This window comes from Hyperoodon ampullatus (assembly GCF_949752795.1).
Source record: "Hyperoodon ampullatus genome assembly, chromosome: 19".
Taxonomy (NCBI): domain Eukaryota; kingdom Metazoa; phylum Chordata; class Mammalia; order Artiodactyla; family Ziphiidae; genus Hyperoodon; species Hyperoodon ampullatus.
In genome coordinates, this window is record NC_136932.1 from 25,615,290 (window position 1) to 25,641,817 (window position 26,528).

A 26,528-nucleotide genomic window follows, 5' to 3' on the forward strand; every position below is an offset into this window, starting at 1 on the left:
ATAAGCTTCTTGCATCTCAGTTCTGTCCCCTAAAAAATGAGAAGAATAATTTCTGGCTCATTGGGTTACACACAGTGTGTGCAGAGTTATCTGATACATAGTAGGTGCTTGGTGGGTGTGTCTTTCGTCTCCCAAATAGGATTTCTGTTGTTCTTCTACTTGTTCAAGTCAGGCTTTGATGCAGTCATTTCCCGTCTGGGGACTGGTGTGGCCGCCACCATTTCATGTCATTAGGGAATAAATTAGAGGCTCATTTTGGTAGGGTTTTTTGTGCTTTTTATGTTTTCAGAAAAGAACAAATGTAGTCTTCAAAAGAAATTAAGGCCTCTTTGTAGGTTCCTTTGGTTATCATTTTCTTGTCAAGGAAACGAGCTATAAAGCTGCCAGATTCAAACGTGTGCCCCCTTGTCCCTGCCCACACCGGGGTACGTCAGAGGAGTGTGCATTGCTCGCGCCACGGGGAGAAATAGTAGGAACATGTTAAAGGAATGGGGGTATGCAGACACACAGGAGGTTAGCTGATGTCCCGGCACGTTTAATGAGACATAGGGGCCATTTGGAAGATACCTGGAGCACCCTGAAGTCCAGTTTTTCTGCAGAATGGCAGGGGGTTGTGCTGAGTACCTGTTAGTTACGTCCTGGCCTCGAATCCTGGGGCAGATCCACGGGTCTGGAAAGTGTGTGCCTTTGGCACACAGCCTACCTGGGACGCAGCCGCCGTGTTGTGATAAGTCACGCCTCTCTTAGAAATCTGAGTCAGTATTACCCCCTTCCACGGGGCGGGGCAGTGCGGGGGGAGGTGTAGGGCCACCGTAGCACGTCTGAGAGTCTCAAAGGGGCAAGGTCCCTGGGCCCATCCCCAGCTGCAGACAGCTCGTTTCATCGATTCCTCCCCCCGCCCTGGTTTTACTGACGTATCTAAACCAAATCTAAGATACCATGTCATTTCACCCCTAAATACTTCATCTCTCACACACGTCACCCCTGCATACACTCCCCTCTCACTGAAAAGGACACTTTGTAACTAATCCTCGGACGGTCTATCCCACACGATGATATTAGCAACAATTCCCACAACGTCATCTAATTCAAGACCGTACTTTAATTTTCCCAATTTCTTTCTACGTTTGGGTGGTTTGAATCAAGATACAGACAAGGTCCAAATCTTACACTTGATTACTGCATTTTTTGTCTCTTTCAAAAACATTTCAAAATGTCAGTCCTTCAGCAGATGCCCTTGGGCCTGTTGTGCAGCCCAAGGAAACTAGCATGTTTCCTTTAGTCGTTCCTCCTCCTCCTCATCATCCTTCAGCAAAATTCTGTAACATAGTTTGATCATCTTCTTTATCAGACCTTTGCTCTGAATGGCCTCGGGCTTTTTCCAAATGAAATCCACCTCAGTGCCCGAAGCTTTTTCACCCAAGAAGATAAGTAAATCTACCTTCCAGCAGTGCTGTGGCATCTCCTGGTGGATTCAGAAGAGGAATTCCAAAATCATGGGGCGAGAGTTCTCTGTGTGTCTGATTCGAAGGGTCCCCTTCAAAACCCAGCGACAGATGCTACCATCACCTCCTTTGCATGAATGGAGTGTGTAAATGCCTACACGCTTGACTTCCCTGTTCCAACATAGGCTTTCTGATTGGCCACTAAATGTAGTTGATGTGTTTTGTTTTCACACAGATAATCGCTTATCAGCCATATGGGAAATCCGTGGACTGGTGGGCCTACGGCGTCCTGTTATATGAAATGCTGGCTGGGCAGGTAATGTTTCCCTGTGTTTTCATGCTTGTGTGTCGCCACATAACATGAAGGCTTCAGCTCTGTGGGGACCACGATAGCAGGACCTGGCCGTGTGGAATGGCTGATGCTGGTCTGACTCCCCTGATCCTGGTGAAAGAGGGAGAAATTGTACAGAAATTATCTTCTAGTCCTAAAAACCCAAATTGAAAGCTACACCCTGGAGTGTAGACAATACAGCTTTTGCATCACCCGCAAAAGGTCCCTGCACGTTGAGGACAATGGTGGCCTTTTGTTTTCGGTGTCTCAGCTCTGGGGTGGGATTGGGCTTCACTGCACGTTTCTCTGCAGAAATCGCCCCGGCCGCTCCCGTGTGTAGAGCCGGTATTATTGTAAAGGAAGAAGTTAGTTAAACTGGAAGGAGTGTTTTAATACCCTCTCCCGTCTGCCCTTATCTCTCCTTGGGCAATTCATTGTAATTTTCACAAAAGCCCAGCGAGGCTGAACTTCCAGTTAAGAAAAGACAGATTAGGTTTCCCTTGGCTGTGTGACATGTGTCAGGTAAGCAAGGGCATTGCTGCCTAATGTGGCACTTTCTAAGGTTGTGGCCTTAGTATCTGTATTACTAGGGTAAGTCACACTCGCTGCTGTTGACAAATAGCTCTCACCCCCACATCTCAGTGGATTAAGAATGACAGCGGTGCATTTCACACATTTCAGATCTCTGCCATTGTACCTACTAACGATTCTGTCATGGGCAGCTTTTATTAACTCTCAGCCCTCAAGTGTGCCAGGGAGTGTGCCCCTCCCGAGCCAAGAGCCTTTGTAAGAGAGAATGGAAAGAAACACCCACACTGAGTAGCAGAGCTGCCCCCAAAGAAATCTTTGAATCTTTGTTCCTGGGGAAAAGTCACCCTTTCTGACATGTTACATCCATTGACTCATTTATTATTCATTCAGTGCATACTTACTGAATGTGCGTGGGGATGGCTGTGAGTAACACAGACCGAGACCCTTCCCTTCAGTAAGGTTACAGTCCAGAGAAAGACAGTAGACAGGCAGATAAGGAAATGATGTGCGGGCCCCTCCTCGGCATCCTTGGCAACTGGTTCCAGGACTCCCACGGGTAAACCAGAGTCCTTGGAGGCTCAAGTCCCTTGTATAAATGGTGTGGTAATTGCATATAACCCAGGCACATCCTCCCGTACACTTTACATCATCTTGCTATTACTCAATATACCTAACACAATATAAATGCTATGTACCTAGTAGTAATTGCAATATAAATGTTATTTAAGTATTTGTTGGTATGTGGCACATTCAAGTTTTGCTTTTTATTTATTTATTTTATATTTATTTTGGGCCACACCGCATGGCTTGTGGGATCTTAGTTCCCTGACCAGGGATCAGTCCTGGGCCCTTGTCAGTGAAAGCGTGGAGTCCTAACCACTGGACCACCAGGGAGTTCCCAAGTTTTGCTTTTTAAAACGTTTTGGACTTTTATTTCATTTTTGATCTGCAGTTGGTGGACTGTAATAGTGATAAGCTAAGAAGAAAAGTAACAAAGCAGAAGAACATAAAGTGTTGGGGGAAGGTTGAAATTTTAGCTCAGATCACCAGGGAGGGCCTCACGTAGAAGATAAAGTTAAGACCAGAAGGAAGTGAGAGGATGTCCACGTGCACATCCGGGGCAGAAGAGCATTCCAGACAGAGGGAACAGCCAGTGCAAAGGCCCTGGAGTGGGAGTGTGCAACTTTACACTTAAGGAATGGAGAGGAAGCCGCCCATGTGGCTGGAGTGGAGTGAGCTAGAGACGGAGTTGGAGGCTGAGATCAGAGAGGAAGAGGGAGCACCAGGCCCCGGGCCGTGGAGACCATCGTGAGACCATTGGCTTTCCCTCTAGGCTGGAAGACCCCCGTGGTCTCTCCTTTCTCTCTTTCATTGTGTCTTACATCATATAGATACTAAAGTTGTCTTTTAAGTATTAAAAGATGAGGTTCCACCTATATTTGGTCTTTATTTCTCAATGATGTTGAGACTTGATATTTAAAAAGTGGTTTATGTATTATTTATTTAGGTTTCTTCCCCCAAGGAACCATTCTTCTTAAGGCTATATACTTCCGTGTGCAAACACAGAAAAGCCAGTTCCGTAGAACCATTGTCAGCGAGACAGCCGCTGGCAGAACACAGATCGCCTGCACCTTAAGTTAATTTCCCCTCCTTGGCTTGACAGTAAAATTTGACTGAATTGTTTGCCCCCATGGGAGCTATCTGTTCATAAAGGCACAGAAAGCTGAGTTCCCCTCAAGACCCCATTCAAACGTTCTGACTCCGGAGTCCAGGAAACAAGCCCTGCTTTCATTCAGAGTCACATTTGCATAGGCCCACAAAGGCGGTTGGTGGGTGGAAATGGTCCGGATCCCTTTCCAGGTCCGGCGCACGTCACAGGACGGAAGAGGCGCTGACTATTGGCCAGGGGAGACCAGGATTCCTGAACACGGGCCTGCAGCGAGCTCCTCCCCACCGTCCTCCCTCCCCAGGACTCTGGGGACTTCCTTCCCCGGGAGAGCTTGGGAAACAGCACTCTCCTGCAGGGACGTCCCCTTTGGGGTGCACGTTGAATTCCTGCCTCATTTGCAGACTGTCCCTGAGGCCTTGGACTTGAAGATTCCCACACCCAGTGGCACCAAAACATTGGGCACATTTTCGTTGTTTCCCCGCCAGCTTCTCAGTGTCACCGAGCCTGCCTGAGGTGACCCCTTAAAGCTGTCATCATCTCTGCTGGAAATGGTGACACTCCTTAAATACGGCATTTGAAAGGCATCCCACATTCGGATGCAGCGTCGGGTCCAGCTGCGGGTCCTCTAACTCTCCACCATGGCTGCCACAAACACGGGGTTTTCATTTCAGAACGCCCTTCTTAAGCCCTGCTGCCTCCTCAGTGCAAATTTAAACATGTTCCTGGGCCATGACTCAGCCCAGAAAAGATAGTGAAGGCTCTGCTCAGATCAACCCCCCCAAGCTACAGGGAATGGATGTCGTTATTGAAAAGAGAGATTAATTATCAACTTGTTGATGGGGTTGAGGTCTAAATTTATCCTCTTTAATCACAGAGGGCTGAAGATGAGCAGGGAAGAGAAGATAGTTTATTGCAATTTTCTTCTCATTTGCTTTATTTATTGTCAGCAGGCAGGGGGAGAGTTGAGTGTAAAACAGCCTGAGTCTTTCTGCAGTTCCTGGATTGCTTGACAAATATGATCACTTTCGAGCATAAATAGTATTTACCCGGCCCTCTAATGAGCATCTTGCTGCTCAGAGCGTCCCGGGCATTCATCGTAAAGCACCCAACCCTCTCCTCTTTATGTGCCTTCCCGCCAGGGTCACTTATGCTTGGTCTTCATTCCTGGTGACTCGGTAATGAGTCCTTTATCCCAGAACTTCAGCCAGAATTGTCCCTGGGTACTGCCCCCCTACCCCGCATCAGTGATCTGTATGTGACCATGGCAGGGCCCCTGTGACCACTGACTAGTAAGTGATTCCGGAATCATTCTGGGAAGCGTGAACCACCACCCCTCACTTGCCTATTTAAAATCCACAAACTACACATCACCAAGGAGAGCACTCCCCGTTCAGAAATTTTTTACACCAAGCCAGGTCTTTAGTTAACAGGTAGCTTAGCTTGAAACAGTGAGTCCAGATCTGTAGAAATCTAAAAATGTCACAAGGATGGGGGAAAGAGGGAAGGGAAGCCATCCAAAATGGTCCTGTACTCGAGGACTGCATCGCACATCATCCCTGGGTCCCCAGGCTCAGTCGCTGGGGAGGAAGGTGCGTGTGACTGTAACGCTCCGCCGTTGACCTGCCTTCAACACCAGGGCCTGAGAGCAAGTAGTGACCTGTGAGAGTGCTCCAGGGGTGACCGGGAGAGATTGAACGGGAACATCAGAATGTTCTCAACATCCCACACCTGGGAGTTATTCTTAGGATGTCAGGGCGGAAACAGTGATGTGCACAGAGATGTTGATAGAAGCATCAGTTATTAGAAGACAACGCTGGAAGCAGGTATATATGTGCCCTGGACACACGAGTCCGTCTCTGAGGATGTGTCACCTCAGCAGCGTTAGCCTGACTGGGAGCACCGGTAGCTACAGAGAAAACGTGGTGGGGCAACAGTCAGTGAAAAACAAGGAACTCCACATTACACGTCGTAATTTGAAAATAACTGCCTGTTTTGCAGGCGTCCCAGAACAACAGGTGCTCAGGAGAAGTAGGTTGATGATGTCAGGCAGAGAAGTGGTGGTATGGGCAGGGGGACCGGCCTCCGTGGTGGCCCTTGGCCAGTACCAGCGTCAGCACCCCGCACCCTTCATTGGGCACTTACTGGGCACAAGACAAAATCTCAGACACTTTAGACTCACCAGGGAGCCCTGTTTTACAAATTGGAAAACTGCAAACGAAAGAGGTGGGTCACTTGCCCATGGACACCCAGCTAGGAGGCGGCAGGGCCCGCGTTGTGGTCCAGAGCCACCTGGCTTTAAAGCCATGAACTACCCCCGTGCTGCCGTGCCCGTCACTGTCCCGGTGGGGATTGTAAACGCAGTAGAAGGGGACAGAGAGCTGCCCAGGGGACACTAAGCCCCCGTCACCGCCACCGTGCCGGCGGCAGGCCCCCGACAGAGCAGAGGGCCCGGGCGTGGACTCCTGGGCCTGGGGAGAGCCCTCTGTGCCCGTGTTCTGCACCCCTTCACCCCAGGTTCAGAACCCAAAGGCATCCGCCTTCTCCACCCTCAGGCACCTTCTGAACGCAAGGCTATCTGTAACCTCACTTGATCGCAGTGAGATTGTTTAACACATAATTACAAGATTAATGGGTTAATTGTCATTTATTTGCAAATCCTTAAAAACATTACTCAAAAACATCTTCCCTGAAGATTGTTTGGGGTTGCCCAGAGCAAGGCAAGGGACAGAGGAGAAAATGAAAAACACACCCGACCGCCAACCTAATTAAAGACAGCCCGCGAGGTAATCGAGCTAAGCCTGCAGCCTGCCGCGTGCATGTGGGAGAAGCCCGCTCTGTTTTCCGGTGCTGGGTTGGGTGTGCAGGCGCCATGGTGAGGTGCGGAATCACTCAGCCTCGGCGCCCCCATCCCCCTCTCTTCCGGAGCAGCCTCCGTTTGACGGTGAGGATGAGGACGAGCTGTTTCAGTCCATCATGGAGCACAACGTCTCGTACCCGAAGTCCTTGTCCAGGGAGGCCGTTTCCATCTGCAAAGGGGTAGGTAGACTTGGGTTCCTTTGGTGACCGTGGACAAGAGGGTCCATTGGAGAGATGCCATCCAGACGCTTCTAAGAGACACGGTGGGGGGACCACATGCCCACGCCACTGGGTTTGCAGTTAATTTGTCACCCTTCTTGTGACAGCATTGGTTTTTCCGAACCGTGTGAGTCTTTGAGAGCATCTTGGTCCGGGCAGTAAATAGGCATGTGCTGCTTGTTATATAGCATCCTGTGTGATACTGGCCTGTGATACTTCTGGCACACACAGTTTTTAGTGATCGCGTGCCTTTTTATGTATGTGTTCTTAATGCGCATACAGAATGGTAGCTCCTAAAACAGTATATAAAGATGGCTATTTAAATTCTTCTTGTGTTTGCCTGTGGGTCCAGATTGCTTCCTCGTGTCCTTATCACAAAAATCACTGTAGAAAGGCCCACACGTGTCCCCGTTGTGTGAGTCGGCATCACTCAGAGCATCCTGAGACGTGGTCCAGGCATCCCTGCCATCAGGGCTGGGGGCAGAGCAGGAAGAGGGCAGGCTCTGGACCTGGCATGCCCTTTTTCCCCTGGTTTTTGAGGGAGTCTTCCTGTTTCTCTTTCTTTTTTTCAGCTTTATTGAGGTGTAATTGACAAATAAAATGGTAATATATTTAAAGCACACACTGTGATGGTTTGATGTATGTGTACAGTGTGAAAGGACTCCCACAGTTGAGTTAATACATCCGTCACCTCACATCACCTTTTTTTTTTTTGGTGAGACCGCTTCTGTCCTGCGGTCAGCGGACTCAGTTGTACGATCCGGGACTGTCGGCTACAGTCGCCAGGTTACCATGCTCCATGTGAGAGCTCTCTGTCCTCCCACTTTCTAGCTGATGACCAAACACCCCGGCAAGCGGCTGGGCTGCGGGCCCGAGGGAGAGCGGGACGTGCGGGAACACACCTTCTTCCGGAGGATCGACTGGGAGAAGCTGGAGAACAGGGAGGTCCAGCCGCCCTTCAAGCCCAAAGTGGTGAGTCGGGGCCGCGGCCGTTTCCTGAGCCCTGTTTCCCTGGATCCCGGGGGCTTTGTCGGCAGAGAGGAGGCTGCTGACCGCCGGCCTCTGCAGGCCCCGGCCTGGCCCTCGCATGTGAGGTCTGAGCTGACCCTGAGCGTCAGGGGAGCCTGTGGCACCCGTGCCCCACAGAAGGCAGGCAGCAGAGTCCCCCGGACGACGCGAGGACCGGGGCAGGTCGGCTTTGGGGCCCGGGCCTCACGCGCCCCACATGGCTGTCGTCCTTGCGCTGAGTCCTCGGCAGGACCCCCGTCTGCTGCAGCTCTCCTGGCTTGGCCTCGCCCGACGGGAGCCCTGCAGCGTAACCGGGTCTCAGGTGGCCCCCCAGCGGCCCGGGCGCGGTTCCCACGCCGGCCAGCCCTGCCGCGAGGGCTGTGTGCCCGCTGTCATCGCTGGCACTGCTGCCTTTGTTCAGACGCATCCTGTCTGACTCCCTGGAGACTCCCATTTGTTTGGGTTTTTTTTTTTTTTTTTTGCATTTATTTGGCAAACACTATGCCCCAGGCCCTCCCTGCTCTCAGTGCTTTACAAATTCGTTCATTTAGCCCTCACCGTGACCCTGTGAGGTGGCTACAGTTGTCCCCAGTTTACAGTTAAGAACCCTGCGGCACAGAGAGGCTGAGTCACTTGCTGGAGGACACACAGCCGGTGGGTGGTGGAACCAGGGTGCAGACTTCGGTGTTGTGGCCCGGGACCCTTTCCCCATCGCACAGTGGCTCGTCTTCACGTTTACGCCTCTGGAGATAAACCGAGAGTCTGTAAGATGTCTGCCGCCTCGCTCACCCCACCTGCGGCCCTGCCGTGCCTCCCAGGAAGTCCCACTTTGCCCCGCACCCCGTTTCTGAGGGCCGGGTGGATCCATGCCTTCCAGCTCCGCCCCATCTCGGCCAGGATCGGGTGGACTCCCGAGAGCACCGGGTAGCAGCTTTGTACCACAGTCGGCTTCAGAAGCATCCCCGGTGGTAACGCAGCCCAAATCTGTCTCGTCTGACAGGTGCCCCGTGAGCTGGCCAAGGGGACCCTCCCGGGGTGCTGGGGTACAGGCTGGGCGGCTCAGGGCTTTATTCTTAGAGCAGCAACTTCCTCATCCAATATGCTTATGTGGCCTCTCCTCCAAGAATAAAACTGCCGGTGGCGAGCCCACGGATTTTATTTTTCCGAGATACTTTTAGCACAAACTGAAGAAAACCTAAAATTAATCGGGTCAGTTGACTTCCTCCTGAGTTGGCGTTTCGAGGAGGGCCCTTATGTCTCCGCTGCGCCGTCTTCTCTGCAGCGAGTTCTGGGCACTGAGTCAGGAGGCTCTCCTAGGAGAGGATGCCAGCCCCCGAGGTTACAAAACCTGGTTTTAAGAGGGAGGAAGATGATGACAGTGATAAATGGCGCTGCCAGCGGTCTCAGAGGAATATTATTAGGGACTTTCTTTCTTCCCTTTCATGTCTCTTTACCCTTCTTAAGTTAAGTATGAAAGTTACACAGTAGCAGCCTACACACAGCTTAGTTTCTGTACAGGAACAACGTAGAGACGCACGCTGGCCCTGCTCTGCCTGTTGGGCAAAACGCAGCTACTTGTCAGTCACGTTCCAGAAGGAGGCTCCATGCACGAAGTCAACCATGATATATCCATCTTCCTTTCCTGTTTATTCCCACCTCACTGGCAGAAGAAGTTGCGTCTTCACATAGCTTCCCACCTATGGCTACAGTGGCCCTGAATTCAGATCGGGGGAAGCCAGAGGGTCCTTGGCTCTGACAGCCAAGAATGCACTGTTCCCCGTGGGCCACAGAACTCACTGGATGCATGGTCACAGCCCGTGGCAGGCAGTTGAGCCGGGAGCCGGGTCTGGGGCTGGGAGTGTATTTATTTATTCCTGGAACGCTGCTGCTGTCTGGTCATTGTTCAACCGAGTGCTGGTTAAATTTTTAAAAAAGAATAAACTGCCTCTTGCTGTGAAGAAACAGCCCTGAACTCACAAACAGACGTGGAAATCATGGACCGAGGCCCTATAACAGACGGATTCGTGCGAAGGGCCTGTCTGGTGAGAGCTCATCTGCTCGCGGTGAGACGGCCCAGGCAGAAACACACGTTGCGCTGGGGAGTCTGGACACAGAAAAGGAGGAAGCTGGGAGAAAATGCAGAAGGACGGGGGATGGGAGAGGCGGGAAGCGGAAACCACGGTGGGTGCGAGCAGCCACAGGAACAAGCAGCAGACTTTTTGTCCCAAAGCAGAAGAGCATCAAGGGCATGGGGACAGGTTGGAGGGTTCTGGCCCCTGGAGAGATCATCCCTACCGCAAGCCCCCTGCACGGCCGCAGAGTGAGCCCCTTAGCTCGGGAAGGGGCATCTCAGCGGTCTCCCGGGACACTGCGCTGGGGCGGGAAGACCATGTGCCAGGAGCAATAGTGGCCGTTTCCACCTGCAGGAAGCGGCGTGAGGCACGCTGCCGTCGAGGCTGCCAGAAATGCGGGGCTTGACACGGCGGCAGCAGAGGAGACCCGACGGCCTCTGAGTCACCCCGCGAGGGGGCTTCCTGGCTCTCTTGGGGGGAAAGTGTGGCTCCCTCACCCAGAGCCAATTACAAAGTCAAAAGAGTTTCTAGATAAAACACGGAGCTGCGCACTCTCTGATGGGCAGTGTTGTTACTTAGAGAGGGATGCAATGGTACCAGCCCGGCTTTTGCTGCTGAGAATACCATCAGGCAGGTACTTCTGCGAGAGGATCTTCCTTAACGTGTGCAGGGAACCCGATTCTGAGAGCGGCTCTTCTCTGAGCAGTGTTTATAGCCCTGGCTGGCTGATGTGTCTGTCTTGGCGAAGTCTGCTCAATGCGTTTGTAGCAAGCACTGGAGAATCAGTTTCCCTGAGACTTACCGTATTAAGGACTGTTGGCCCCTGGCTCCCGTGAAATCAAGGCCTCGGTTATTGTAAATACCAGCAGCAGGTGCCCGCAGTTGTCGGGAGATCAGGCTTGCCTTTTAAGCTTGGGAGTCTCATGTTTGTTTTAGTTGTTACTTTCGTTTTGGACCCTCCAATGAAAGCTTGTTGCAGAGTCACTGACTTCCCTCAGAGAGCTGAGCTACTGTACCAGTGGGCAGCCAGCGCTTCCCTGGAGGGTCAGGGCTCCCATGGTGCCCTGGCTTTGCTTACCTTCCTGTCTCCCTGAAGCTGCACCAAAGTGCCTGGAAAATGTGGGGTTCCACCGTCCCAGTGCACGGCACGATGCACTGGGTCCACGAAGAGGCTGCAGCAGAACGTTCCATCCACGGCACCACTAAGGGTGGGCCTGCAGTGCAGCGGCAACCTGGGTTCTGTTCAAGCCCACACATGAAGGGGGGCGGGGAGAGGGGTGACAGTGTCAGGTGGGTGGGACCGTGGCCTTCCCCCCGAGGGGGGCGAGTCTGGAGGCTCAGGGGTGCACCAGCTCCAAGAGGGAGTCGGGAGCCTGCCCTGCGGCCCCCCACTGTGGGAAAATCCGTGTCCCGTGCGCGATTGTGAAGGTGAAGGTGATTTGCTAGAAAGCGGGCCCATCCTCGCGTGCGGTTTCTTTGGAAAAACCGAAGCCAAAGCAAAACCAGACAGCTGTGCTGTGATGCTCTCCTGGAGGGTGTTAGCAGCTACGCGGCTTCCCTTCCTCCCTGTGGAAGAAAAGCACAAAGCAAGCTGGTTTCAGTTTTCTCTTTACTTGCCTCTCTGTAAAGGAGGAGGTACCACGGAAGGACGATTCCCAGCATCCTGAGCACTCCCTGAAGAAGGAAAGCTCTATCTGTTTGCTTTTCCTGAAACCATAAAAGGCCTGCATCTTAGTCCCTGCAGGCTGCCCTCAGAGGCACACACGAGCCCGAGATCCTGAGCCAGTGTCACTTTGAATTTTGTAGGCGTTTATCCTGATTTATTATTCATGTGAATAAAATGCCCAAGAACAGCCTTCACATCTCCATTCAGCCTACCCACGAGAAATAACAGTCTACACAAGTATCGGAAGCAGAGAGGTAGTTGGTGCTTCTCTTTTTGAATTCTATCCATGGGCACCAACGAGCAGAAGAGCTAGTTCACAGGCCGGCCAGAAGCGCCCACTGTACTGAAGTGGTGATTAGAAATTAATCTACAAAGCGAACACTGAGAAATATATCCAGGATTGATGGGTGAGCAGAGTACTTTAGAAATAGGCCCGTGTATCTCAGGTAGGCTTTCTTGGGAAATTGCTGTCGTTATTTTATCAAAAAGAGACAGAAAAAGGAAGAGAAGGACTTTCCTCGGGTCTGCGGTGAGATGCACAGTCAGGTTCATTTTTCTGATGGCCTCAAAGTCCTTTTTCTCACAGGGTCATTAGTTTGTTTAGATGGTTTGATGATGGTTTGATGATCAAAGTTCATGCAGTATTCTTTTTAATATTTTTTATTTATTTTGAAATAATTATTAATTTCAGACTTGCGGAAGAGTTGCAAAGGCGGTATAAAGAATTGCTGCACCCCCTCCACCCACATTCCCTCACTGCTAACATGTCAGCACGTTCCCTGTGTCATTCTCCCTCTGCACCTCTGTGAGGGCGTGTAGGCGAGGACACACGCGGACATGTTTTCTTTTCTGAACCATTTGAAAGTAAGTTGCAGACGTACACCTAAATAATGCCTCTTTACACCTAAATAATTCCATGTGTATTTCCTAGAACTAAGGACATCCCATGGCACCGTATTCTTTTGATAATTGCTCTGAGAAGTTATTTGTACGGGGTAGCAGCTCTCCAGGTCACAGGAGAAGAAGACCCTGGAGTGGACAGCAGCCTCGGGCCGCATCTAATCAGTTCTTCCAGGTGGCAGGTGGGGTTCATCCTCTTGACCTTTCCGTGGAACCAGCAGCAGTGATGCTAATTAAAATCAAGATTCTCAAGGCTCAGGGAGCTTCTCTGACAACATACGGACACTAACAGCCTTGGGAGACTAGAATCTGCCATATCGTCATGTGCTGAGATGGGATTTAAGCCTTGGAACCCGGCTAAGACAGCACCTTCTCCTTGGTTAATTAGAGGCAGGATGTCTTCCTATTCCTTGGTAATTATGCTCCCAGATGCTTTGCTGCTTGAAAGAGAAATGGGAAGAAATGAGACTTTTAGATAATTATCAATATGAATAAGTAGCGCTCTCGTGAGGCTCAGGGAGCTGCCGGTGGGGAGTCACGGGGGACGCAGACCCTGCGGGCCTCAGGCCGAGGGAATGGACCGGATTGAAGGCCCCGTGATGCTGGGCATGACAACAGCCACTCTTGGAAAAGCGGCCTTGGACGCCCTGAAGCTGGCCGTGTGTGTAAAGAAAGACCAGGTGGCGTCGTGTTTCACTCCAGAGGACGCAGACCACAGCAGGCCCGAACCTGTGCCCTCAACCGCACGGGGCTCTCACCTGCAGGAACCTAACCGTTTAGCGTGTCTGTCTTCAAAGCCGCTTCCAGGCCAGAAGGGGCCTTTCCTGAGAGGCGGCAGGTGAGGGGAGCCCTGTTTAATTTTGTCTGAGAAAATAGGGCCTGTCTCCAGGGAACGCTGGCAGGAGGTGAAAGAGGCCCCAGTCCCTTCTTAAAAAATTATTGTTAAAATACAGTCTCCTTGCGGTGACAGAAACAGCTAAGCAGTAGAGAAGGATATAAAATGAAAAGGCAGGATCTCCCCCTCCCCAGGGGCCACTCCCGCTGCCCACTTGACGTTTCCGTAACCTTCCAGAAAGCTGTACGCGTGCGTGAATCTATACACTTTGTCCCCACGTTGCTCACGTGGCATGTGGCCTCCTTTGCATGGGGGCCGCTCCTTTCCTTTTGCCCCCAGGCCAGGCACTGACTGTTTTCCAAATCCTCTCCCCTGCCCATTCTCCTTCTCCAGACTTTCTGCACCAAAATGCACTGGCTTCAGTGGGCGTCCAGGCCTTCGGTGAGCACATCTCCAGAACCTTGGGTGATGCAGTGCGCAAACTAACCTCACTTCCTCCTAACCCTTGGCGTGTGCTCCTGCTTGCGTGTCATGCACGGAGGCCCCCCGCCCAGCATGCTGATCTTAGGAAGGGCAGACCCCCGGCTGCCGCCCGGAGGCCCAGCCCACTCGCTGGACGCTTCCCTGGTGTGGACGTGACCTCCCAGGAGGCGCTCGCTCCTTTCTGCCGCTGGTTTAACTACATGAAGAGTCAGGGAGCCGAGCCCATTGCTGGTCGTGTCCTCACCACCCCTCCACGGGGACCACAGCGCGGGGCTGAGGTCAGCTCCCCAGACCGGGACTCGGGACGTGGGGACGGTTCCCCTAAGACGAGCCAGCTCCGTCTGGTCCTCGGCACAGACGGTCCCCACCCTGAGAAGTTTCCTCTCTCCTTCGCCGCGCTGCTCACCTTTACTCTGGCTTCGTTCTGCACCCTTCGTGCTCTCCCGGGTTCGGTTTGGAGTTTTGCTCTGTAACGGCAGCGTGTTCGAGCTACTCACACTCACCCTAAGTCCCGCGCCAGTGACCATGAGGTTAATTTCTACGTCACTGAGACACCAAGGTGTAAGGGACAGGCTTGAGACCAGCACACGTGTGGTGCATTCTTGGTGGCCTCTGCCAGGTAAGAGTCACAGCCGAGAGGCCCACAGCCCGGCTCAGGCTCCGTCCCTTCCGCACGGCCCCCTGCAAAGATGCAGAGGCTGCGAGCCGACCGACCGTGCGCCATGCGGGGCTCCGGGTGGGGAGCAGCGCGTCCCAGGTCCCACCCGGGGCTTTGCCACACGTCTGCCGTCCCGATTTCTCCTGGATTCATTTTACTCATCGATGATTTTACCAGATGGGTGGGAGGCGTCCAAAGAACAGAGGAGTGAAGTCCTGAATCCAGAGCTGAGGCAGGAGATAGACTGTTATTAGCATTCCCCTCGTCCTTGGCCTGTAGTCAGTGGCCGTCTCCACGCCGGGCATGTGTGCTGCGTGTGGCGTCATAGGTCTGTGTCAGGCCTGGTCATCTAGAAAGGGTCGCACACATGCCGTCCCTCTGACCTCACAACAGCCGTGGGAGGTGGGTGTTCGCATCCCCGTCTGTCTTTACAGAGAGGCACGTGTGCTGCCCAAGCCGACCCCGGCTCCTGGCCTCTGGTTGGGTGCTTCATCCCCACCGTACGCCCCGTCTTCCCCTGGTGTCAAGTGCGTCACCGTGAACACGGAGGTCATCCGGTCTCGGGGATGGCCAGAGGAGCTGTCCGGGCGCACATGCTGGCCCAGCCGTGCTTGGGCCACTTCCTCCGCCCTCCCCCCCGGCGAATCTTTGTCCCAGCCAGTCGTGGGGACCTCACATCCCGCGGGCATCCTGGCAGCTTCAGTTGGCAAAAGGTGTGGGTGGCCTTCGGAGCTGGGGCAGCACACACCCAGCTGTGGGGTTCTGCTCACAGCTAGCAAGTGCTGCCTTCACCTACTGTGTCCTCAGGTGGCAGAGAGCCCTGAGGCCGTGGACACCCCAACCTGCCTGGTGTCCCCCGCACCCCCCATTCAGTCCCCGGGCCTCGTCTGGCTGCCTCTCAGATCCAAGATGGTGCCCAAGGCCCATTCCCTGCCAAGCTGATGGCCCTGGTGAGACTGGCTCACAGGTGGCCGGAAGACTCTTCTCTACCGTAAAAGAAAATAGCTGGCTAAAGCCATTGTTTGTCTTTTCCCCAGGGATGCAAAGGTCCCTGAGTTTCATTATCCCGTTCAGTGGGTGGTGGTGGCGCGGGTGGTGGTATGAGGACAGTTGCATTTTTTGCACAAACGTCTTGAAAGACAAATAGTTCAAGATCTTCTCCAGTTTGACCTAAAGGAGGCTGTCTACTTCTGGCCTGATTTCGCTGAGTTGTGGAGCGCTCATTTTTAAAGCACCGAGAGACCCTCTGTGGTGGAAAACTAAGTGCTAATTCTCATCGAGCCAAACCGGTGGTAAAAGCAGCCGAGCTCCCCCTGCCCCTTGGGGGAAGTGTCTTCTGTCCGGTGTGATCTCCCTTGGGGTAAAATACCCTTCTGAGCCTTGGATCTCAGCTCATCCTCAGACCCTGCCTTCAGCTCTTCCAGACCTGTCCCCCTACGGCTTGCCGAGACCCACTCACAGTCACAGAGCTTTCATTCTTTGCCTCCGCCTGCCCGCTTGGGGTTGGGTGGACCTGGTCTCCGCCATCCCCCTTGGCCCCCGCCAGCAGCATGGTCACGGCCCGCAGCTGACATGCCGAGGATTTCTGTCTGCGCGTCACCATCCCGGGCTTCGCCAGCTGCGCAGCCCTTTTAGGAGGAGCCTCCTCTGGACGCGGCTTTAGAGCTTCACGTCCTCGAGCATCATCCCATCCCCAGGCTCCTCCGTGTTGGTGGTCACGTGGTCCCCCTTCTGAGACCTTGGGATCTCTTTGTTTACTTTTTTATTTTTCTTTGGCGGTGGAGCCCTGGCTTTGAGAAATTCCCATTGGAAGGTGATCTGTGAGTACTCTGCAGAAGGTGCTCAGGGGACAGTGTCAGTCTTTCCTTTGAGCCTTGTGGTTGCACAGAGGCTGTGTGATCTGTTCACAGGACAGATGGACGGACCTGGAGCTGGAAGGATGGGTCTCCAGCTAGCGGAGAGAGAGTTCACCATGGCTCGCCTTCCTCTTCCTCTTAGGGACTTCACCTCCTTTTATTTCTTTTCCCAGAAATTCCTTCTCGCTCATCTTTGCGTAGTTAGTGAATATCAGGCATCAGTGAAGGAAGTAACCTCTATTTCAGGAAGCACACGTCCCAGCTGCTGGGAGCACCCACAATAAATTTGCTTGAAACCTTCCAGGCAATGGGTGTTGATTAATCGGGGTCCCGAAGGATGTTCTACTCAAAGCCAAGTCCACCGAGGCTATAACACTTGCGTACGAGACTTTTGCCTTGAGCTTCTGCAGCTTCTCCATTCTCTGCTCTCAGATCCGGCTGTTTTGCCTGGTTTCCTTGTTTGGCCTCCACCTTTGCCCTCACACTGACCTTGGGACCCTCGGAGCCTTGCTTCGCAGTTGGAATATTCCAGGTTCCTCAACCACAGCCCTGTGGACGTCAGGGCCAACACCTCTTTGTGGTTACCCAGCCCAGTCAAGACAACCAAAAAAGAGTTCAGACATTGCCAGATGTCCACGGGGCGGGGGCAAGACCTTCCCCGGTTGAGAACCACTGGTGTCTCCGAAGCAGGGCTCTCTCTTTCTCTGTTGTCACCTTCACAGCGGTGTCCGAACGTGACGCTCCGTGGACGCTGGTTGCTGTTGGTTGGTTTCACTGACGTATCGAGTGCAGACCCTTGATTAATTCTTGGGGAGAAACGTCGTGCCCTTTCTTCCTTGAAGAGTCCTTTGACTGGTTCACAGTGGCCTGTGCGTGTACGGGGTGCAGGCCACAGGCCCCGCTTCTGCTGACCTTTGCTCCAAAGGTGCTTTGCACTCCTTGGGAAGGCGGAGAGTGAAGGGAAGGCCCCACCGTCCCACGTGCAGGTGGCGCGGCCCAAGGAATGAGCAGGACCGGCAGCATGGCCCCTGCAGAGTGACTGGAGGGGCCCCAGCAATCCCCCCACCCGTTCGCCCACGTACCACCCAGCAGTCACTGGTCTGAACTCGCCTCCAGTTACAAAGCAGGTGGTCGCTTAAGAAAACAAAAACCACCCCAGAAAGGAAAGGCATCAGTGAGGAAGACCTTACCTTGAATTTATGGCGTGTTTTCCACCGAGACATGTTATTTGATAAGAGGGTGGGGAGAGTATAACGAAGCTAGATTCTCGAGGAGAGCTTCTAGAAATGGGGAGGAGATGTGATGGGGGAGGTGAGAAAGTGCGGCCCGAGACTCAGCTGCCATTACAAAAAGAGCAGCAGTGGGTGTCGTGCGCTCCCGCACGTGCTGGGCTCTGTGTGAGACACTGTATGTTCGACCTTCATGGCAGCCCAGGAGGGGGCCCCAGCCATTCTCCCCATTTTACAGATGAGGAGAAGGGGTGGACCCCGCTTCGCAGTCTACCTAGAGCCATGCTCTGTTAAAGGTGCAAGGACGCCTTCGGCTAGCTCAATCAATTCACGCTGCCCCGTAGTACCGGCCGGGGATGGGGGAAGAGATGGGTCACTGTGTCACCAGAACACCTCCCAGCACTCTGTCTCAGAGTCACCTGGGATCCTGGGACTCCAGCATGCCACAGCCTTCCGGTGGCTGGGAAAGCGAACGGGACACCCCTTCCTGTCATTCGGGGTCAGGCTCCCAAAGCAGTGCTGCTTAAGCGGCTGGGTTTCCAGACCGCCCCCACCCCTCCTCCAGGGCAGCTCTGCCCGCAGCCCGTCTTCACGAAGTGCCCTGATGGACCCAGGGGCAGAGGAATGAGTGTCCAGGACGGAGACTTTGCCTTCTCGGGGCACCAGCACGAACCTCATCCAGACCAAAACCACTGGCAATGCAAGCCACAGCAACCTGTCCGCTGGTTGACCAGAAGTACTTAGACTGCCAAGCACAGGAAGGAACGGCCCAGCCCTGCCACTACGCTGACCCCTTCCTGGTTGAAGATTAATTTCAGGGCTGAGATATTCTAGAACCTCCCAGTTGGAAGACAAGAATAACACAGCTTTTACTGTATTACAGATAGGCTTGCAAAGAACCAGACGTGGGACAGTATGCCAGCCTCTCAGTTGAGGGGCCACTGCCCTCATTTCCACCCACATCCAGGCCGTTCAGCGTGGACGTGCGCCCGCTGGCCCCGCGCGTGCGGCCTCATGCTCGTGGCTCTGTGACGGGACGAGAAATAAAAGAGGCCATCGCCTCGCTGTCGCCTTCCCGGCAACACGGCCCTCCCGCCTGGGGTGTCCGTCCCGAGGCTGCTGGATGGTTTACAGCTGAGTGGCTCTCTGTGATTGTTCGCTCTGCCTGGCTTCCAAATCCCGCTGGCCTGCAAATCCTCCAGAACTCCTCCTGCCCAGCCAGCCCCGATGCCCCCGGCCACGCTCCTCCCTGCAGAGGCCCAGAGAGCTGCTGCCTGGGGTCTGTGATACCTACTGACCTCTCCGTCTTTTTCTTTTCTCTCCACAGTGTGGCAAAGGAGCAGAAAACTTTGACAAGTTCTTCACGCGAGGGCAGCCTGTCTTAACGCCACCCGATCAGCTGGTCATCGCTAACATCGACCAGTCTGATTTTGAAGGGTTCTCATATGTCAACCCCCAGTTCGTGCATCCCATCCTACAGAGCACAGTATGAAACTCAGCACCGAGAACAGGCGCCTCCCCAGCCCCTGCCCCCTGCCCCCAGCCGTGGGAAATGATCCTCAGCCCTAAAGTTTGAAGGCCACCGCCTTGTTTCCAGGTGGAGGCCTGAAAACTGTAGGGTTATTAGTCCAAACGTGATTAGCTGTTCAGGGTCTCTCACAACCAAGAGCATCATCTTAGCGGCAGAGGATGTCACGTGCAGCATCCAGTTTAATTGTGTAGAGGTCACATTGGCGGTAGGTTAACCCTTCCTGGAAGGCAAACAGACTCTGCCCCTTCTTTTTCTTTTTTTTGGTACAATTTGACATGTTTTCCAAACCCTCTGTTGACTTTCACCATCTGGATCCCCGAACCAGACATGTTCAAAGGAACCCGCCCCAGTCCAGGGAACCGGAAACATCTCCACCCAAGACGTCTTTGGAGTAAAAGTACGGGGAGCCCAGAGAGTGAGCAAGGCGGGACCCGGGGGAGGTGGGATTGGGGCTTCCGAGGACCCGCTGCTTGTGTTCTCTGCCTCGATGGAAACGGCCCCTAGAGCCCAAGAGGCCGGGAGGAATCTAGTCCCATCCGCAAGCTCACTGTTCCCAGATGCTGACAGTCGTGACCCACTCACAGTTACGGTCCAGCAGTTACCAGTTTAGAAAAAGAGAGGAAGAAAACCTCAGATGAGCGTTGGGGCGTCTGTCACCTTGTACCCTACTTGGCTGATAACTGTCTTGATACTTGCATTTCTTTTTAAGAGGCCAAATCTTCTAAGGACTCCGCTAAATGAGCATGTGAAATCACTTCAGATCAAGGGCAGATCAGTGTGCGTGTGATGTTCATTTTAATCTCTGGGAGATCATTCTGGATCCAGGGTGCCATCAGCCGTCATGCCACTACTCACCAGTGTTGTTAGCCAACCCCCCTCACACCGATATTCCGCTGCCTACTTCCTAAGAAGCCGAAGTGTACACCTCCCACCCCTTTTGTACTTATTTATTTAATAGGCTGCGGTGTTTATGAGAGTACGATGTACAGTAAGTTAATCCAAGTGTTGACTGTAACTTCAGCCCCTAGAATCGATTTCCCTCGCGTCTCCAGCCCTCGACATCCTCTTGGGATGAACAATACAGTTTTGGTCCCCCATTTCCGGTTCATGTTGAATGACACGCCTGAAGCTGTAGAACAGGAAACCTGGATGCGTATCAGCTCAAAGGTTTTATTGCTAGAAGGATTTTAATATGTTTTGCAAAGGCATCATGCAATGAATTTTGCATGTTTAGAATAAACCTTAATAACAAGTGAATCTATGTTATTGATATAATCGTATCAAGTACAAAGAGTATTATAATAATTTTATAAGACACAACTGTGCTATGTTTGTGAAGGCTCCGGTTTCTAGTCTGCTTTTCTGATTAAGTGTTAGCTTCCTTCTGTGCCGCTGTGCTTCCTCTTCCCCAGCCCGACTCCGTGCGTACCCTGCGTTGGCACTGTGTCGGGCATACTGATTTTTTATTGCAGTAGATCTAATTTCGAAGGTGAATGGCTACTTTGCATGATCAATTAGGCTTACCTACACATATACATAAAAATATTTGATTCTACCTGCAAACAAAAGTTTCATCGTGGAGGGAGGGGTTACTGTCGAGGCGAGACTCCCTCTCAGCCTCTGAGCCCTGTCGCCTTCATCACGCTTCCTCCTGTGGTAGCAGGAGGTGTTCAGCTCCCGTGCCCCCAGTACGTTCGTGCAGGTGTGGTGTCGTCACGGCCCACGGGCTGCACTTTGTTCGGTTAGTTCTTCCCTTCAGCCTTGTTGCTGTTGGAAGCTCGGGGTAGGAGGGACGGGAGGACGCCCTGCCTGACATGGGTGTGCGGACGCCCCGGAAGCGTGCTGTCCATCTCACCGTCCCCGGCACGCCCCACCGTCTGCTCCCGCACGTGCAACCTTGGTGAGGCACAGCCAGGCCCTGGAGCTGTCAGCAGACGCTCTGGGGAGGCTGCAGATGCTCTCCCAGATGTTGCTAGAAGCGGCCTTCCCTGTCTTGTAAGGAGCACTTCCGTGGGTCACAGCATCACAGTGCGCGGTCCTCAGGGGAGCCGGTCAGCAACAGCAGAAAGAACGTTTACGAGGGACATGGTTGTCAGTCCTTACGGAGGGCTGCTCTGTTCCGCCTTGTCCCCCAAAAGCGTGTCCCAGCGAAGCGTTTTCTCGTTTTTACTCTCTGGCTGTTTGCCTGATTTTCAGCTGCCACACGACCGCTGAGGGGTCTTAGGGATGAGAGGCCTCGGCCATCCTGGGAACCCTTGATTGGAGGAGGAGATGGGGTAGGGAACAGGTTAGACCAGAAAAGAGCAAATTCTTCCGCCACCTTTTACGGACCTTAGACTCAAGGGCTCCAGAGGGGCCCCGGCTGCGGAGCTGTGGCCCCATGGGTCCGTGCACGTCCGGGGGCCACATCTTCCCCAGGTGCACCTCGTTTGGTCTGATAGAAAAGGGACCCAAGTATAGAAAGAGCCTAAGAAGCAGAACAGCCGGCCACCTGCTCCAGAATGGAGCAACAGCAGGACGACAGATCCCCAGCTAAGCCCCAGAGGTGAGGAAAGTCCCAGAAAGGAGCCCACGGGGTTGAACTGCATGTTCCCGAGCCCCTCGCTGCCTGCTCGCGCTCAGCCCCGGGCAGGTCACGCTCTCCTTCACACAGCCGACACATTTCCAAATTATTCATCTTTCTCTAGGAAACATCCCAGCTGGTTTTTATCCTTTCTGAGTCTGTGGCAAAGTTTTAAAGGAAATACCGTGTCTGGGGGGGGCCATGTACTCTGTGTGAGGGACTGCAGGCTTGAGGACAAACTTGGGGGGAAAACAGTAAAAGCTCCAGTGCCAGCGAAGTGTTACCGTGATGGGGCGTGTTGGTACGTTGCCATGTCCCAAATGTAGATAGAAGCTAATGCTTTTTAAAAATCTGAGCAACCCCAGACAGTTCTGCTGAAAGCGCACGTCATGTTGGTAACCGTTAGCAGAACGGATTGATAAAGGTCTGTGGCTTTATGCCCCTTCGTGGAGGTCATGTAAAGTAAAGCCACAGGGAAGGGGCCGCCGTTTCGAAGGGGCTGGGATAACGAGGAGGCCCTGAAGGGCCAAGTCACTGAGGGACCCGGGAAGGGCCAGCCCCGGGCGCAGCCTGTGTCACTGGGGCCCGTGGAGGTCCAGGCCCGCAGGGGAATCCACCTCGAGCTGGGTCCCCGCCAGACACTGACGCGAAAGGCCGTGCAGATTGGTCCCGTGACCTTCCCCTGGGAGGCGGCTGCTCAGAGGCTGGACTTCCCTCCAAGGCTTCGGCCAGTGCGCTGGCGGCCCTGCTCTGGGCATCGCATCAGACCCACGACGGGCTTGGGCTGAAGGAAGGATATGGGGTGTGCAGCCTGCAGAGGTTGATGGGAGGTTTGCTCGAGGCTGGAACGATTCAGAAGGCCGATAGGAGCCCCCCGGGAACCGAGCGATGGCTCTCCATCACGTCTACTCCTATTTGGTTCACGTTCATGCAGTCTCTGCCTTCTCGTGTCTTCGGAGATGGTTAGGCTTTCCTATTAGGATTTTGGGAGAAAGCCAGAGGGTTAAGAGATCTCTGGAAACTTGGTCTGAGATGTTCAGCTAGGAGAGCGTGAGGACCCGGATTAACGCGATTCAGCGAACGAGGGTCGAGCCCCTCTGAGCCGTGGTCCTTAGCTGTGGTCGGCAGGGAGTTTAGGGAAGAGTGGGTTTGAGTGCGGAAGGGCTGGCGGAGGCTTGCAGCAGGAGGAAGCGGGAGGGAGGGGTGCTGCAGTTCCCGAGGCTGAGCCGTAGGTGGTGTCCAGGCAGCTGCTGGCCCTCCTCCCGAGCATCTCCCAAGCGCCAGCAGCGTCCTCCCTGCCCCCTCAAAGAGGCTCCCGGTTCTCTGGGCGGGGCCGAAGCATCCAGCAGGTGGGTTCGCACCCACTTTTCCCCTGTGACTTCCTGTAGCTGGGGGGCCTGGGGGCGGGGAGCGGGGACAGAGCAAAAGCAACTAACACTGCAAGTCCCCCCACCTCCCCGATTCCACGTAGCAGGAGGAATTTGAGTGTTTTGCTGGCGTTTGTTTTCTCAGTACTGAAGGGGGGGACAAAGTGAGGGTCTTATGTCTTTAAAAGCCTCAGAAAGGAAACACCATCTGACAGTCATTTTCTCACCTTGGTCTTATGAAGTCGCCTATTTCTTGTACCATTTCCTGCTTCTTTAAGCCCAGCAGGGGCAGCACTAAAGAGTCACCATCGTGAACCTGACGCGGGGCAGGGACCCAGAGACGAAGACTCTCAGGGTCACGGGGACAGCGAAGGCCTGACAGTCACAGGAAGCAGAAGACATTCTGGCTGTTAGTGACCACACCCTAATTTGACAGGGAGTGTTGGGAAATATTTTTAAAACCTTTTCCTTGAGTTACTTGGGTTACCTTTTATGAAATATACTGACTGTCAACATTTCTGTCATTTCCCGTTTGGGCTGCTGCAGCAAATCTAGGGAATGCTGTATATTTCTGTTGTTAGCAAGGTTACCTGAGTTACACGTGGGTGAAGGCAGCCGTGTAGAAATGGTGTTGACCACAATTCTGTTAATCCGATAATGTCAGGGGCTCGTCAGGAGGGTTCAGAGCAGAATGACTGGGATCCCAGGGCCTCTGATCTGTGTGATCGGCTGTCAGTTAATAGCTGTGTGGGTCCAACTCAGTCATCAAACAGCCTTAAAATGACCCACACTAAGGCCCACACGTTCCAAAGACTTTTTTGAAACCTTATGGAAGAAATTAATCTGTTAATTCCAACAGAACATCTGAATATACTGGGCTATTTATACTTTTTTATAGAGAACTTTATTAACTCAATTCTTCCTTAGAAATGAGTTTTTAAAATAAAACTACTGACAGTTTCATAAGATTCCAATCACATGGAGCCTGTAGGAGGACTCAGCTGGGGTCAGCTAGAGCGCCCCTGTCCTGCAGTCCCACTGCAGGATTTTCCCATCCAGTGGGGTATGGAGTCCTCATCACAATGACTGGGAGTCCAGGTGGAACGTGTGAGCAGAATGATGCCCTCCGTGTTTTTAATGAGACACTGGGGACAACTGTCTAAAGTCTAGAAACTTTTGGACCACGGGAAAGATGGCTTTATTGTCCCCTTTCCAGATGCAGCTCTAGGACAGCTTTCCCGTTTCCTTGCCCTGTGAGACTCTGCGACCACCTTTTGGCATGGGGTGGGGGGCGCCTCCTCAGCTCTGTCTCTCATCCCCACGGGCCCCCAGGTCTCGCATATATGGTGAAAGTTCAGTGATGCCCTGTGAGAACTTGGTCCCTGGGCGGCTCAGAACTACCCCGACATCCCCAAGAAAGAAGCAGCTAATGTGCGCATTGGCATCATCTCTAGTGAGTAGACGGGACCCTACTTGTCAAGGCTACTTTATAAGAACCTTTTTTTCTAAAATAAGGCAAAAGGTGGCTTTACATTTTCTGATTAAACAGCTCTGTCTTTGTCCCCTCTGCTTCACTTTAGGAGTATTTATTCCTGTGATTGTTGGTAGATTCTTGTTGATACTCTTCCTGGAAAACTGTGATTCTTTTCTTGAGGGGGTTAGTGGACTATTCAAAATCATCCATGAAGGCTGTTATCCTTTTGAGTCTAAAAATTCACCTCCTATCTCTTCTATTAGGGTCTTTTTGAATGTCTTTTGTAGATGGTCAGAAACATTTGGAATCACTGCTTTGCTGCATGAATTTGGGGGAAGGGTGGACTGAAGGATAAGCCGTGTTTAAAGCATTTTTGAAAAGGATCCTATATCAGACCCCAAATTTGTATGGAAGAGGAAGAGGAAGAGATGGAGGTTGCAGTTTTCCCTTTTGTCAAGCACCTGCTGGCAAAACGTAGAGGCCATTCAGCTGTCAGATCACATTTGGTCTACCACAGTTGAAATGGATGTACAAATTACTGCATTGCTCTAAGTCATATAACCTCTAATCTTTGTTTGCATGATACGCTTTGTTAGATACATTAACTGTAGCTTGGAAGCAAGTGTGTATGAATAAAGACAATGATCATTCCTTCGTGTCCTCGGTCTCATTTGCATCCTTCTGTGGCATCACAATTATTTTTCATCGTGTTCACCTGGCAAGTCTAGCATTGCGTCTGGGTGCACCCTGTGGACACTACTGTCTTTTCACCTGTGTCGTGTGTGCCTCTCCATTTAGGGTCACTGTCTTTATTTCCTAAAATACTTCCTGCTTTGAATTGAAACCCAAAGAGTTACGGGGATAAAAATAGTGGCAGGTCATTTAGTCTTTCATTTACGGAGGCCAGGGCTTGTGCCAGCTGGGGAACAGCACAGATGGGAAGGTTGGCGTGGCCCCCGCCTGCCAGGTCCCTGCACCCCGAGACTGCACAGGACACACAGCCGCTGGTGAGGATGTTGTCCCAAGACAGAGACCCACCCTGGAAGAAGGGCTCCAGAACGAATTCAAGTCTTGGGAATTTTTCTCCAGGAACAGACATTTCCCACGCATCCTGTCGGCTACACTGTGCGTTCAGCTTCAGGATTCCCCGCATTCAGTGTCAGCAGCCTTCACCCTGTACTTACTCACGGGTGAAAAACTGGGGGAAATTTTCACATGTGAAACAGGGAGCCTTCCAAAATACCCAGTGTCTTAAAACTCAACACTCTTGAGATTAGCCTCAGAAAGAAAGACCAAGAAAACAAAAACTCAACACTCTTGAGGAGATTAGCCTCAAAAAGAATTAAAGACCAAGAAAGCAAAACGAAACAAGCAAATCACTACTTCTGAAAGCCGCGGCAGTCTTGGCTTGCCCACTCACCTCCTTCTGGGGGGCTGCTCCCCACTCACGCTCTCGGGGGTCATCCGATCCCGGCCCCTCCCGACCTGCTCTGCCCTGTGGTCCCTTCCTCAAGGTCCTGCCCCAGCCTGCTCACTAGATGACCCAAGTGCCAGTGTCCACGGGGCTAACGTCCCGTCCCCAAGCTGCTGTAGTCCCCCTGCATCTCCCGAAAAGTCAGGATCTTCCAGCTGCCGGTTTAGATGAGGAACAGCAAGGAGCACGTTTAGGGCCCTGGGAGCGGCGACTGGTAGCTGGCTCCTGGGCTGGCCCTGAGCTTCACTCGGGGCTGGTTGCTCGCACAGGCACATGCGGCTCGTGGCTGCTACTCCGCTGCCTGGCAAAGAGGCCGTGTGAAGGGCGGCGTAAAATGACTTTTCAGCCTGCCCTCGCTCCC

The 26,528-nt window shown here is 52.9% G+C and overlaps 1 protein-coding gene across 2 annotated transcripts in view; it reads left to right on the forward strand.

Moving 5' to 3' along the window:
* Window positions 1-19,250, forward strand: part of PRKCA (protein kinase C alpha) — a gene marked incomplete at both ends in the record, with an annotated part of 373,558 nt that extends 354,308 nt beyond the window's left edge. Inside the window, 5 exons of one of the 2 annotated variants that reach the window (XM_079726327.1) lie at window positions 1,681-1,761; window positions 6,905-7,012; window positions 7,883-8,023; window positions 13,926-13,973; window positions 19,086-19,250. In XM_079726327.1, the coding sequence (XP_079582453.1) occupies window positions 1,681-1,761; window positions 6,905-7,012; window positions 7,883-8,023; window positions 13,926-13,973; window positions 19,086-19,250 (543 nt within the window). The remainder of the gene's footprint in view (window positions 1-1,680; window positions 1,762-6,904; window positions 7,013-7,882; window positions 8,024-13,925; window positions 13,974-19,085) is intronic. The other variant, XM_079726328.1, reaches the window with a different exon arrangement.
* Between the last annotated feature and the right edge of the window lie 7,278 nt (window positions 19,251-26,528).